Source organism: Vanessa cardui, chromosome 17, assembly GCF_905220365.1.
Source record: "Vanessa cardui chromosome 17, ilVanCard2.1, whole genome shotgun sequence".
Classification (NCBI taxonomy): domain Eukaryota; kingdom Metazoa; phylum Arthropoda; class Insecta; order Lepidoptera; family Nymphalidae; genus Vanessa; species Vanessa cardui.
This window is the reverse complement of record NC_061139.1, coordinates 6,067,804-6,083,495: the sequence shown is the minus strand read 5'-3', so window position 1 is coordinate 6,083,495 and position 15,692 is coordinate 6,067,804. Positions and strand designations below refer to the sequence as shown.

Here is a 15,692-nt window from a genome sequence, read left to right as displayed (position 1 = left end):
AGTCTCGTCGCACACATAAATCATAATATTATAAATATATGCCGCTTATCCTATAATTTAATATTTATATGTACTTTTTTAATAGAGCTGAGATGGCCCAGTGGTTAGACCGCATGCATCTTAACCGATGATTGTGGGTTCAAAGCACCACTATATATGTGCTTAATTTTGTTTATAGTTCATCTCGTGGTCAGCGGACAGAAAAACATCGTGAGGAAACCTGTATGTGTATTAGACACATTCATCAAATTTCTGCCACATGCGCATTCCACCAACCCGCATTGGAACAGCGTGGTGGAATTTGTTCCAAACCCTCTCGTTAATGGAAGAGGAGGCCTTATCTCAGCAGTGGGAAATTTATAGGCTGTTATTTTACTTTGTTTAATATGACTGTAGTGGAAACATTCAATTACCAAAGAAGGTACATAAACGCAAAAATATTTAAATGAATGTCCTCAGAATCCTGAGATAAACGCATTCATCCATACGTATTGACCAGTTTATAATATAATTTTTCTTTCACATGAGTTGTATTATCCATTTATTTAGTAACTCCGATTACTTGTCACTGTTAGCCACTGCTTGGATAGAAAAAAATGTAGTCTTCCAAATAATCTAACTTATAAATTAATATAAATTAACTATCTTACATAAAAATAATTATTAAAAGCCCGCTATGGTACTCTTAAAGACTATACAAAATACAAACATACATACATCTTCTCCAGATATAAAACAAAAATATATCAACTCTACCGCTATCGAATAATAACAATAATTTAAGTAAATATCATATACAAAAATATAAAAATACTTATGTCCAGTGCCATTTGTTGAGTAAAAAAAGTGCCAGGCTCAAGTGTCAACTGTCAATGTCAACCGAGAAGTCAAACTTTATGAAAATAAATACCTATATTAAAGCCGCTCATAAAACTAATTCTTATAATTCAAAATTATTAAAATATGGAAGATGTTTTAGTACTAAAAGATCAAAAAACAGTGCAAGATATTGTTCATGAATATGGACCTACTTTAAAGTTCGGCCATATTCCTTTAGTAATTGATAATGGTAACTAAAGTGCATTTTTTCTAATAAATAATTTTAGAAATATTTTATATTACTTAATTAACTTGATATTTTAGGTTCATATCAATGTAGAGTGGGATGGTCGGTACACGACGAGCCCCACTTAATATTCAAAAATTTAATCGCTAGACCGCGGAAAGATCGATGTAAAAAAGACGCAGAGCCTCCTGTTACTCCACCAATTCAAATTGGAAATGATATTATTAACATAGAAGCTGTGAGGTATGTCGCAAAATAAGCAATTTTATGTTTAAATTTTAAACACATAAGGGAACTTATATAAACATAATAATTTAAGTGTTTTCTCAAAGTAAAAGTACCTAATAAAAACCTAAATGTATGTTTTTATTAAGCATTGATTGTGCAATAAAGAGTTTATAAAATAACTAAATAAAGAAAGATATTTCTATATATTGTTAGTACTAAAAATCATATTACAATTATCAATGTATTGAATTGTAATAAACTAAGGCATGTAAACAGAGAGACAAAAATAGATTTTTGATACATTTGATATGTACTTTAGTTCCCCTTTTAGTATTAAAACATTTGGCTTCAAGTGAACAATGAAACTAAAGTATATTTTATTAGTAAAATATTCTTCTTTCGTGACAAAAAAACAGAAGATACTTTTCAATTGTTTTAAATAATTAATATGTATGAAATATTTCTAGAGTATCTTTTATTTAATTGAATTGGATTTGATCTTTATCATGTTGTATGTTTTGTTCATAGATTCCAGCTAAAAACTCAGTTTGACAAGAATGTTGTTACACATTTTGAAGTTCAGGAGCAAGTTTGTGATTACATTTTCTCCCATTTGGGTATTGATTCAGATGGTTGTGTTCCTCATCCCATAGTGATGACTGAGGCATTTGTCACACCTAATTACAGTAGGCAATGTAAGTCTGAAGTGTTTTTTTTTTAATTAATTAAATACTATTTATTATATTGCTTTATAGGTAACAAATGAATTGCCCACTGGTTGAGCTGATGTTTTACCATAAGGTAGCTATCTGCTATCCTATTAAATAGAATTAAATAAAACTTATTCACAGTTACAAAATAATCCTCATTTAATATGTTAGTCACTTAAAAATATTTCTTTTTTTAATTATAGTAATGTCAGAGCTCCTCTTCGAAGGCTATGGAGTTCCAGGTGTGAGTTACGGAGTTGATTCCTTGTTCAGTTTCTATAAGAATGACATAGGTGACACTGCACTTATTGTTAACTGTGGCTACCATACCATTCATATTATTCCTGTTATAAAGGGGAAAGTTATAGAAGAACATGCTAGAAGAATTAATTTAGGTAATCACTTTGCATTTTTGTAAAATAAAATTATATTACAAAAAATTTGCATTACTTATATAAATAATATTTTAGGTGGAAGTGAAATAATTAGCTACATGCACAAACTACTACAGTTAAAATATCCTGTTCATGTTAATGCAATAACAATGTCTCGAATTGAAGAAATACTTCACGAGCACAGTTCTATAGCTCTGGATTATCAAGAGGAAATCAGAAGATGGGTTAACCCCGATTATTATGAAGCTAATGTTATAAGAGTACAACTGCCATTTGTACAGTCCTCAAGTTCCTCGGGTCTTACAGGTGAAATATGTCACATTACAAAATATTAAAGTTGAATGTTTTATGAATTTGTAATTTTTTTTGTATGTTGTTTTTATTTTATGGTATAATTTGGCAGACGAACATATGGGCCACCTGATAGTAGGTGGTCACCATCACCCATAGACAATGACGCTGTAAGAAATATTAACTATTCCTTACATCATCAATGTGCCACCAACCTTGGGAACTAAGATGTTATGTCCCTTGTGCCTGTAGTTACACTGGCTCACTCACTGTTCAAACCGGAACCCAACAGTACCGAGTACTGTTATTTGGCAGTAGAATATCCGGTGAGTGGGTGGTACCTACCCAGACGGGCTTGCACCAAGAACAGTTGTGGATTATTGTTTTCTGAAAGCTATTTATTAAACATTCCTTACATTACCAATGTACCACCAATCTTGAGAGCTAAGGTATTAGGAATAATAGATAAAGAAAGTCAAGAGTTAAAATGGAAACATCCTTATCCCACCCAACCTAAGTACTATTTAATTTTGATGAGCACAGTTTGTGTTTATAGTAATAAGTCTACCTACTGGTGGGCTAAGGCAATTAAGCTGTTAAATTTTTTGTAAAATAAGAAATCTTAATATGTAATGATGTTGTTTTGCACAGAATGATTAACTTTGTGATTTAATAATCATCAAATTTTTCGCATTATTTAGAATTGGCTTCACAGTTATAAATTACTAATAGATCCCATCCCAAATATGCAATTTCATTGCATATTCATAAATAAACTATTTAAACACATTTCTAAAATATTTAAATTTGTAGCGGAACAACAAAAAGAAAGAAAGAAGGAGATGGCTCGTCGGCTTCTAGAAATAAATGCAAGGAAACGAGACGAGAGGCTGGCTGAAGATGAAGAACAATTAAATCAACTGCTAGCTCTTCAGGTTGCTTTTGTACTTGTTATCATGTTATATATTCATGATGTGAATGGCATGGAGTAAATTTAAACATTTATTATTAATTTTTTGCTGAAAATTCGAGCATTGTACTGTGTCAGAAGTGTATTCTGCCGAGGTATATCTATAATAAATATCTATAATGCCAGTATCAACTTTAACTCTTTTATGAGTTAAAAGCAAAAAACGCGGTTAAAATTTAAACCTATGTAATTTATCGATGATAAGACCATAAAAATATTTCCAAAACTAATCAAGACATAATAAAACCGCGTAAATGTGTCGATAGAGAATTTTTTTCTTGATAACATGCCATCAAAAGTGAAAATCAATCGTGTCAGTTAACGGTATTTTTCTTATACCACGGCAGTATTGGATTTATGCTTTTGATTAAATAAAAAAAATTCAATAAAAACCTATTATACAAGGTGTCTCAAAAGAAATTTTATATTTAGTGGATTTAGTGAAAAAATGTTTATTAATTATTGAAATACACTTTTTGGGGATTTATTTCTTAAAAACAATATCGTCTAAATGTAGACCCTCGCGTTCTCGACACTCATTTAATCGAACAGTAAAATTACTTATGACAGCTCGGCAGGTGGATTTAGGGATGGCTACTATTTCGAGACGGATATTTTCTTTCAAATGGGCCAGTGAAGTCGGTTTATTGGCGTAAACTTTAGATTTAAGATAACCCCATAAGAAAAAGTCCATAGGGGTTAAATCTGGACTGCGTGGAGGCCAATTTATGTCACCTCTCCGGGAGATCAATTTGCTTGAGAAAATTTCACGAACACGATGCAGAGACATATTGGACGTGTGTGAAGTTGCTCCATCCTGTTGGAACCATGTTCTTTGGTTATAGCCAGGAAAGTTTTGCAGTTCAGGTACCACGAAGTTGTCTAACATCTCCACATAACGCTCTGAATTCACTGTAACTGCACGCCCCCTTTCGTCTTCAAAAAAGTGAGGGCCGATAATTCCTCGCGCCGACATCGCAGCCCATACGGTCACTTTAGGCGAATGTAGGGGTTTCTGATGTTTGCGTTTTGGATTCGTTGCACTCCAGTAGCGGCAGTTCTGCTTATTTACGTGGCCATTAAGATGAAAATGAGCTTCATCCGAAAACAAAATGTTGGTAAACGTTGAAAATCGCTCAATCATCTGATTTACGAAATGAAGCCTCTGACTGGCATCTTCGGGCTTTAATTCTTGCACCAATTGAATTTTGTAGGGGTGCAGCTTTAGGTCTTTGAGCACGATGCGATGTAATGATGATCTATGCACATTTAAAGCATTTGCGCGCTTCCGAATTGAAAGGTTCGGGTCGTCACGAACAGACTGATTAACATTCTCCACGTTTTCTACCGTTCTTGATGACCTAGGTCGCCCGGATTTTGATTTATCTAGCGTTGTACCGGTCTCTTCAAACTTTTTAACCCAATGCGAATGAGAGGAATGCTTGGCGCATCATTTAAGTGGCGAAAACCTCGAATACTGCAGAATTTTCTACGCGCTACAGTTGCCGAATCAACGTTTTTGTAAAACTCTCGCACGCACAACGCGCGGTCTGCTCCCGAGAAACGCTCCATAGCGATTGAATTCCCAAGAGCCAGGCTACCGATTGACATAACCCCCGCGCCCCTCGGATACGTTGCGCTCACGCAGTAAGCTAAATAAATATAAAATTTCTTTTGAGACACCTTGTATTTATATTACTCTGTATAATGTTGTTTGTTGGCATATTATTACTATTCGTTAAGTATTATGGTAAGTGTTGAAATTGTTCTTTGAGAAACTGCTTCAAAAACTTTTATCAAGTTTATTTATTTTAAAACGATATATAACACATGTGTTCATATCTCCTGCAGGAATTGATAGAAGATGGTGACACGGAGGAATTCAATGAAGCTATCAAAGGTTTTGAGATCAAGAATTATGGCGATCTTCAGGTAACCACAAAACATGCTAAAAACTGAATAATATAGAAAAAAACTGATAATTAATTGTACTGATAAAACGAAATTTAACACAATTGGAAATTCAACTGAATTTTTTTTTATTTAATTTTTATTTTTTTATTTTGACTACAGAGACAAATAGCAAACTTAAATATGCGAATAGAGAAAAATAAGCAACGAATCGCGGCCGCGGCCAACGCGGAGGAGGCAGCCGAGCCGCGCAATACAGGCAGGTTCCAGCCGCCCACCGACCCTGAGGCGTTCCAAGTCTGGCTCGACGAGACACGCGCCAAGGTAACGCACAAACGTTCGTAGTTATATCGGAATAGACTGTTTGTGATTACGATCATAATTAATATTATAGCAATAATGCTAAATGCGTTGGTTTTGTAATCTTCGGAACAGTAATGTATATAGTTATTCAATAAATGATTTTTTTTTCATAATTAATATTATAATACTATATGCGTTGGTTTTGTAATCTTCGAAATAATAATGTATATAGGTATTCAATAAATCAATCTTTTTTTAAACATTTATTGTTATTATTAAATTATTATTAAACAATTACACATACATATTACTTTTGGATGAAAAGGTTAAAAATATTTCAGATCATTAAGTATATATTTTTTTAATTTAATGGCAACACGCACCGATAGCAAAACTTAGTATTCTTAAATTCCAAGATATGATGGACATGACATCGTAGTTCCCAAGGTTTGTGGCGCACCTATGATGTGAGAGATGTTAATTATTTCTTAAAGCGTCTCTTGGCGATTCTTTTTTTTTTTATAAATATGAGACAACATCACATACATTACTCTGATCCCAATGTAAGTAGCGGAAGCACTTGTGTTATGGAAATCAGAAGTAACGACGGTACCACAAACACCCAGACCCAAGACAACATAGAAAACTAATCTCCATCGACTCGGCCGGGAATCGAACGCGGGACCTCAGAGTGGCGTACCCATGAAAACCGGTGTACACACCACTCGACCATGGAGGTCGTCGATACCTAGCTACCTATTTTCAATAACATAGTACGTAGTAGAGTGTAGTAGCAAGTGTCGTGTGCGTGCAGTACCGCGAGGTGTTGGTGCGGCGTGAGGCGCGGCGCGCGCGGCGCGCGGCCATGGTGAAGCGCCGCACGGCCGCCGCCGCCGAGCGCATGCGCGCCATCTCGCGCCTCGCCGCCGCCGGCGACGACTTCGGCTACCGGGACTCCGACTGGGACGTCTACAAGAGGTACGCAGCCGGGCCGCCCGGATAATGGAACATGACATAACCCTATGTACAGATCTGCACCACTGATTAGTCAATATTTTAAAAAAGTACAAAAGAACATTAATTTAAAAAAATCTCAGTTCTTAGTGTTATCCCTAATTCAGCTGGACGTCTGCGTGTCAATAAATCGCGGTATTGTCGATTACATTTTTATTCAAATAACAATCATCAATATCATTTATATGAAAAACTCAACGAGAATAATTCATAATTTTCCAGAATGTTTGATTAAAATTTGTTTTAATTTACCAAATAGCAGTGATTAAAAAATTATTGAATCTGACTAAAAATATTGCTTAAAAAGTCCTAACGATATCTAAAAACTATTTTCTATTTTTTTGTTTAAGCAAGACACATAATTATTAGACACAGGTAAACCGGTACTCCCTGAGTACCAGACGCCTTTTAACTCTTTCCTCTTCGAAGGGAGAACTCCGGAGGCGTGGAGTAGGAGTGTGGTCGTCCTGTTCTTCAAGAAGGGAGACAAAACCCTGCTGAAGAACTATCGTCCCATATCCCTACTGAGCCACGTCTATAAGCTGTATTCAAGAGTGATACCGTCTTGCACGAAGATTTGACGAATTCCAACCCCCAGAACAGACCGGGTTTCGGATCGGATACGGCACATCCATATAGTGCGGCAGATTATACAGAAGTCCCATGAGTATAATCGGCCCCTGTGTCTTACATTCGTGGACTATGAGAAGGCTTTTGACTCGGTTGAAATCTGGTTCTGGAGTCCCTGCAGCGTTGCCAAGTTGATTGGCGATATATCCAAGTGATGAGATGTGTCTATGAAGCTGCCACCATGTCCGTCCGAGTACAGAATCAGCAAACAAATCCCATACCATTGCATCGATGAGTGAGACAAGGGGACGATATTTCCCCCAAATTGTTCACTAATGCAATGGAGGATATGTTCAAGACGCTGAACTGGAAAGGACGTGGCATTAACATCAAAGGCGAATACATCTCTCACTTGAGATTCCCAGACGACATTGTCATCGTGGCAGAAACGCTGCAGGACCTACAACAAATGCTAAACGAGCTGGCTGATTCTTCTATGCGTGTCGGCCTACAGATGAACTTGGATAAAACCAAGGTCATGTTCAATGAACATGTACCGGAACCGATTGTGATACACGGTACCCTCCTCGAAATTCAAAAATATGTCTACCTCAGGAAGTCTTTGCGATTAGGTAGAAACAACCTTGAGGACGAGGTGAATAAAAGAATTCAGCTGGGTTGGGCAGCGTTTGGGAAGTTACGTCGAATCTTTACATCGTCAATCCCGCAGTGCCTTAAGACGAAAGTCTTCAACCAGTGCGTCCTCCCCGTCATGACATACGGAGCCGAAACGTGGACACTCACGACAAGGCTGGTCCACCAGTTTAAAGTCGCTCAGCGTGCTATGGAAAGGGTTATGCTCGGCGTTTCTCTGAGGGATCGTGATCCGTCAAAGAACCAAAATGGCGTCGACATAGCCCACCGGATTAGTAAGCTGAAGTGGCAGTGGGCTGGCCTTATTTGTCGTAGAACCGATAACCGTTGAAGAAAACGTGTTGTAGAGTGGAGACCGCGTCTCGGCAAACGTAGTGTAGGACGTCATCAGGCACGTTGGAGTGACGATATACGCAAGATAACAGGCAAGAGCTGAATGCGAGTAGCCGGAGAAAGACCACAGTGGCGTGCACTTGGAGAGGCTTATGTCCAGCAGTAAACAAGATCAGGCTGATAATGATGATGATAATTATTGGCGGGTTTAAATGAAGTTTGTTATTCCAACAGCATCAGTCGCGAGGCGGACTCGGATTCGGAGGCGGACGGCGAGCGCCTTGTAGAGCTGGAGGAGGCGCTGCGCGAGCACGAACCGCCGCAGCCCTCGCATCACCAGCATCAGCTACACCTCGCCATCGAGCCCTACAGGTGACTTCGCGATTGTTTATACACTTAGTGGTAGGGCTTTATGCAAGCCCGTCTGGGTAGGTACCACCCACTCATCAGTTAATCTACCGCCAAATAACACTCAGTATTGTTGTGTTCCGGTTTGAAGGGTGAGTGAGCCAGTGTAACTACAGGCACAAGGGACATAACATCTTAGTTCCCAAGGTTGGTGGCACATTGACGATGTAAGGAATAGTTAATATTTCTTACAGCGTCATTGTCTATGGGCGATGGTGACCACTTACCATCTGGTGGCCCATATGCTCGTCCGCCAACCTATACCATAAAAAAAGACAAACAAACAAACTACTCATGACATAAATATTAATGAAAGAATAATATTAACATTATTTAGTTTCCTATTTTAGAGCTCCAGAGCTAATGTTTCAACCTTCGATGATGGGCAATATGGAAGCCGGTTTGGCGGAAACTTTGGAATATGTATTCAAACACTTCAGCGACGAAGATCAGTTGTTGCTGGCAAATAATGTGTTTCTAACTGGAGGATGTTCTCAATTCCCAGGTTTGAAAGTGCAATTCACTGTTATTTTTAAATAAATGTAGTAATTGTAAGTAAAAAGTACAATAAGTATCTTAAATCATACTAATATAAAATTTATATTTTCAGGTTTGAAAGAGCGATTAGAAAGAGAACTCCTCGAAATGCGACCCTTTCAGTCAACACATAAAGTTGTAATGGCAAAAAATCCCTGCCTTGACGCATGGTACGGTGCCAGAGATTTCGCTGGCAGCAGTGACTTTGAAAAATGGTGTATTTCTAAAGAAGAGTATTATGAAATGGGCGGAGAATATTTAAAAGAGCACCACGCAAGTAACAAGTACTATAAAAGCCCAGCTCCCATTGTGGATAATACGATGGCCCCAGCTGGCGACGCTAATGTAGTCAAGGAGGAAATTGTTGTAGACTGTTGATGGGGCCCCAATTTGACAATTCTTCATTTTGTACTTAAAGGAGGTACACAATAAATAACGGAAATTAATCTGTGTAATTATTTATATATTATTTTATTATATTGGACGACACAAATTTACAAATATAACTAATATTACTAATACGAGTGCGTAAAAGTTAGTCCACCGGTAGTGTCGGTAGTAGTGGCGGTCGCGTTTATAAGACGTCTTCATGTACCTGAGTTTATTAATACAAGACAAGAGTAAAAAACAAGCAAAACAAATCAAAGTTGATGTATGATTACATTAATATTTTGTAAGTTTTATATGTAGTTTAACTTAGAGGGGAGTTAAATGTTGTTTACTTATTATTGAAGTATAGATAGAATTTAAACAGGGTATTTTGAAAAGGAAAATTTTCAAAGTTTGGTTTTTAAAATGACGCAAATCAAAACTAAGAATTTTAAAGTACTTTGTCTTTGTATGGTTTATTATTAGTACGAAAATGAAAAGTCATGTGAATTGGCCAGTAACAACTGTCGCGAACATCAACTTGTTTCAAGGTGTCTGTTTACTACATCGTCTTTCCCATTGGGAACTTTGGGGAAGTGCCCAGGGCCCCGAGATCGATAGGGCCTCCTCAAATCAAATAAATAAATATAATATGTCATTGTTAATTAAAATAAATCAATAACCTTGTTTATCTAGTTATAGTGGCGCCCCATTACACTAATATGCCCAGGGCCTCCAATAGGTTAAAGACAGCCCTGCCTTTCTGGAAGCTTGTTGATACATACAAATGGGCATAGTAAACGATTTTTTCTATGATTTATATCTGATACGCTCATAGAACGGATGTTGTAGAGTGGCTTAGGCTCTGTAGCAGCACTGTTAAGACGCGTCGTATTGAAACAAGATTAGTCCTGAAAAGGACTGTTTTTCGCGTCGTCGTTGAAACAAGTTTAGTCCTGAAAAGGACTGTTTTTTTGCGTCGTAATGAAACAAGATTAGTCCTGAAAAGGACTGTTTTTAGATTCGTTTATCTTCATATCTTCATCTTTCTTCAACACTTCACTACACAACACATAGCAAGTCGACACGGCGATCTTCAGTGCGGTCGTCCTCTCTCCGCGCGGCGCTCGAACGAAATGGCTGACGCGACGTGCGGGGGCGATATTTATAACATCGCGGCAGCAGTTACGCGACCCGGCATAATACGCGCGCAGCTCGGCGCATGACGTCAGCGTGTGCGAGAAAGACGGAACGATATCCTCCGTCTCTTTTATTTCTTATTATTTCTTTATACTGTTTTTTGATTGGTTAATTTATTTTGTATTTTTTGTATATATACCTGTGCAATTTTTCATTAAAATCATTCCTTCGACCACTCATCAAGAGTCTTATTCAAGAAGCCTCAACTCTCCTCTAAAGTGGTGACCCCGGACAAGAGCACTCTGAAGAAATAATACTATCGAAGAAGAAGAATCTCTGCCCAGCTACCTACAAAAAATTTCTGCTGGAACGAATCCCTGCTCGACGGATCCCTGCTCGACGAATCCCTGCCCGACGTGAATCCCTGTTCGACACCATGGAAGACAACAAGCAAGCTCTGCCACAAGCCTTCGCAAGCACCCCAGAAGTATCGAGTATTGCGCTGTCAATGCGAATACCACCATTCTGGCGCGAAAACCCACGGCTGTGGTACCTCAGCTTCGAAGCCGCAACGGAGGAATTGAAGAGGAGCCAGGCTCAACTCACACAGATGGTCCTCGTACAATTAGAAAAGGCGGATATCGAACAAATATCCGATATCCTATTCAACGTCCCGAAGGAACAGCAATACCAGGCCATCAAGGATCGACTCATCTCCGTCTATGAAGAATCTGACAGCCGTCAGTTCCAAAAACTTCTCGCCGAGATGGAGCTAGGCGATCAAAAACCCACACAGCTACTCAGACGCATGCGAAATCTCGCTAGAGACAAGGTCTCGGACTCAACGCTGCGTATGATGTGGACCAAACTCCTACCAGCACACGTCCGTTCTGTTCTAGCCGTCAGCGAAACCTTCAGCTCAAAAACGACACTTGAAGAGCTCGCACTCCTCGCCGACAAGATGATGGAACAGACACAAGAGGTCGCCGCCGTCTCCACGCAACCATCTACAATTCAATCGCCGATGCTGTCAGCCAATCAAACCGACACACAATTTCTTGCAAACGAAATCAGAAAATTATCCCTCGAAATCGCCGAGTTAAAAGCAAGACCGAATACAAGATCGCCATACAACCATCACCGTCAACGATTCCGGTCCCGCCAACGAAGCTCGTCCCGATCCCGCACACGTGAAGAATCATCATCATCACCCTACTGTTACTACCACCGTCGTTTCGGTAGTCAAGCGAGGCGCTGCACAACACCCTGCAGCTATAAAAAAGAAGCATCGGAAAACTAGAAAGAACGTTGGCTGCGGCGGAATCCGGCGTTCCTACTACATCATACCGCCTATTCGTAACAGACAAGAAGACGAAACTATCTTTCTTAGTAGATACTGGGGCTAACATATCCGTTCTACCAAGAAGACAAGGCCAGAAAACAACGCCGTTACCATTCAAACTGTACGCTGCGAACAACACGACAATATCAACATATGGCGAAAAAACACTCGAACTCGATCTCAACCTACGACGTCCGTACAAATGGAAATTCATCGTTGCTGACGTGTCAAAGCCTATACTAGGAGCCGATTTTCTAAACCACCATCAATTGATCGTAGATTTAAAAAATCGAAGATTGATTGACGCCGTCACAAATCTCAAGATCAACGCTCCTATAACATCAACAGACACGCCGACAGTCCGCAGTATAGATATCCGCAACGCCTACCACGAAATATTAGCAGAGTTTCCCGGCACTACGCGACTAACTGCGATGCAACTACAACCGAAGATTAACGTCGAACATTACATCGAGACACAAGGCCCGCCTATACATTGTCGCGCTCGACCGATCCCGCCACATCGATATGAAAAAGTCAAGAAAGAGTTCGAAAACATGATTCAACAAGGACTCTGCAGACCGAGTAAAAGCCCATGGTCATCGCCACTGCACATCGTTCCTAAGAAAAACGGTGACATACGAGTATGCGGCGATTACCGGAGACTCAACGCTATTACAAAACCCGATCGCTATCCGGTACCGCGAGTCAAGGACTTTACGTATCATCTCTGCGGGAAAACAATATTTTCAACGATCGATCTCAACCGAGCATACCAACAACTAAGCGTAAGGGAAGAAGACATCGAGAAAACCGCCATTATAACACCAATGGGTTTATTCGAATTTCCCCGAATGTGTCCCGGATTAAAAAACGCCGGACAGACATTCCAACGTTTTATACATCAAGTACTTCGAGGATTAGACTACGTGTTTCCATTCATCGACGACGTACTCATCGCTTCAAACAATGAAACCGAACATCGAGAACATCTCCGAACAGTTTTACGAAGACTCGAAGAGAATGGAATCACTATCAACCCCGCCAAATGCAACCTAGGCCAGTCTGAAGTCAAATTCCTCGGGTACATCGTTTCTAAAGAGGGAATTAAACCGCCTGAAGAAAAAGTAAAAGCAATAGTCGACTATCCTAAACCGAAAACAATAGAAGAGTTAAGAAGATTTCTCGGTATGCTTAACTTCTACCGTGACCACATACCGAACGCAGCTACACTACAAGCTCCGTTAAACTCATACCTACACAACGTAAAGAAGCGCGATAAAACCGTCATTCAATGGACCGAAGAAGCAACGCAAGCCTTCGAAGCGTGTAAGAAGAGCATAACCGACGCCACCTTACTCGCTCACCCCTCACATCAAGCTACGCTTGCGATATTCTGCGACGCATCCGATACATCCGCAGGAGCCGTCCTACAACAATATATCAAAGAGAAATGGCAACCTATCGCTTACTTTTCAAAGAAATTCTCCGACGCACAAATCAAATATTCAACATATGATCGAGAACTCCTATCTATCTACATGGCAGTTAAACACTTTCGTAAGATCTTCGAAGGACGACAAATAATAATATTCACCGACCACAAACCGCTTACATTCGCTATGAACAAGACGCAAACATCGAACGAAACTCCGCGGCGAACAAGACAGCTGTTATACATAAGCGAATTCACCACGGACATACGTCACATAAGCGGGAAAAATAACATCGTCGCAGACGCCTTAAGCCGAATCGAAGCAATAGCCTGCCCATCCACAATCAATTACAGCGAAATAGCGAACGCTCAAGAAAGAGACAGCAACATTCAAAAATTATTACAACAGAGCAACTTATCCTTCAAAAAAATAAATATCCCGAACACCGACAGCGAAATATATTGCGAAATATCTACATCTCAAATTCGACCTTATATACCCGAAGAATATAGAAAGCAAGTTTTTAACAGCGTACATAATATAAGTCATCCCGGAACCCGAACAACGCGCAAGATGCTTACGAAAAAATTCTTTTGGCCTTCAATGAACTCGGACATCGCTCAATGGACGAAAAGTTGTATTAACTGTCAAAAAAGTAAGATACAACGTCACACGTCAAGCCACATCGAAGCATTCCCGCCAAGCGACCGTTTTCAACACATCCACATAGACATCGTCGGACCGCTTCCTACTACAGCACAAGGACATCGCTACTTAATCACGATGATAGACAGACAAACCCGCTGGCCCGAAGCTATACCTACCGCCGACATATCAGCTGAGACAGTCGCAGAAGTCGTCTATAATCACTGGATAGCAAGATTCGGATGTCCCGCCACAATAACAAGCGATCAAGGCCGACAGTTCGAAAGTCACCTGTTCAATAACCTTGTGAAAATTCTCGGAATAAACAAAATCCGTACTACGCCATACCATCCGCAAAGCAACGGAATCGTCGAACGCTGGCATCGTACATTGAAGACTGCACTGCGAGCGAAACTATCGAACACGAGTTCGTGGAGCAATGAACTCGCTACAGTACTACTCGGACTGCGAGCCGCACTACGCACCGACGCAAGCACATCCATACCTACATCTACGATGGATAGTACGTACGTCGAAAAACTACGCGCGAACATCGCTCAATATAAGCCTCAGCCGTTCGAAACACATCGAAACAATAAACACATCTTCGTGCATCAAGACCTACGTACATGCAGTCATGTGTTTATTAGAGTCGACGCATTAAGAACGCCACTTCAAGCACCATATGAAGGTCCCTATCGAGTCGTACAACGATCGAATAAGGTGTTTACGATTCAATTACCCGACCGTCAAACCAACATATCAATCGACCGATTGAAACCTGCATACGTGCTGCAAGAACCAGAAGAACAAAATAACCTCACTCAACCAGATACAAACCTTACCATTACCTTACCTTACCACAAAAAAACCGTTACCATAGAAAACCAGTTACCTAACGTATCGAATAACTTGACGTCACAGCCTGTCAACATCAAAACATCAAGGTCAGGCCGCAACATCAAACTGCCGGTACGTTTCACTTGAGGGGGACTCCTGTAGCAGCACTGTTAAGACGCGTCGTATTGAAACAAGATTAGTCCTGAAAAGGACTGTTTTTCGCGTCGTCGTTGAAACAAGTTTAGTCCTGAAAAGGACTGTTTTTTTGCGTCGTAATGAAACAAGATTAGTCCTGAAAAGGACTGTTTTTCAAGTCGTATCGAAACAAGATTAGTCCTGAAAAGGACTGTTTTTAGATTCGTTTATCTTCATATCTTCATCTTTCTTCAACACTTCACTACACAACACATAGCAAGTCGACACGGCGATCTTCAGTGCAGTCGTCCTCTCTCCGCGCGGCGCTCGAACGAAATGGCTGACGCGACGTGCGGGGGCGATATTTATAACATCGCGGCAGCAGTTACGCGACC

The 15,692-nt window shown here is 39.8% G+C and overlaps 1 protein-coding gene across 1 annotated transcript; it reads left to right on the top strand.

The window, feature by feature from the left end:
- Positions 1-866: 866 nt before the first annotated feature.
- On the top strand, positions 867-9,817 carry LOC124536933 (actin-related protein 5). The gene is made up of 12 exons (XM_047113602.1): positions 867-1,069; positions 1,144-1,309; positions 1,823-1,989; positions 2,208-2,399; positions 2,475-2,705; positions 3,504-3,625; positions 5,512-5,592; positions 5,734-5,895; positions 6,689-6,852; positions 8,680-8,817; positions 9,204-9,358; positions 9,464-9,817. Exons 1-12 carry the CDS (start codon positions 964-966, stop codon positions 9,766-9,768), a joined length of 1,989 nt encoding a protein of 662 aa, XP_046969558.1. The 5' UTR covers positions 867-963; the 3' UTR covers positions 9,769-9,817.
- Positions 9,818-15,692: the final 5,875 nt, after the last annotated feature.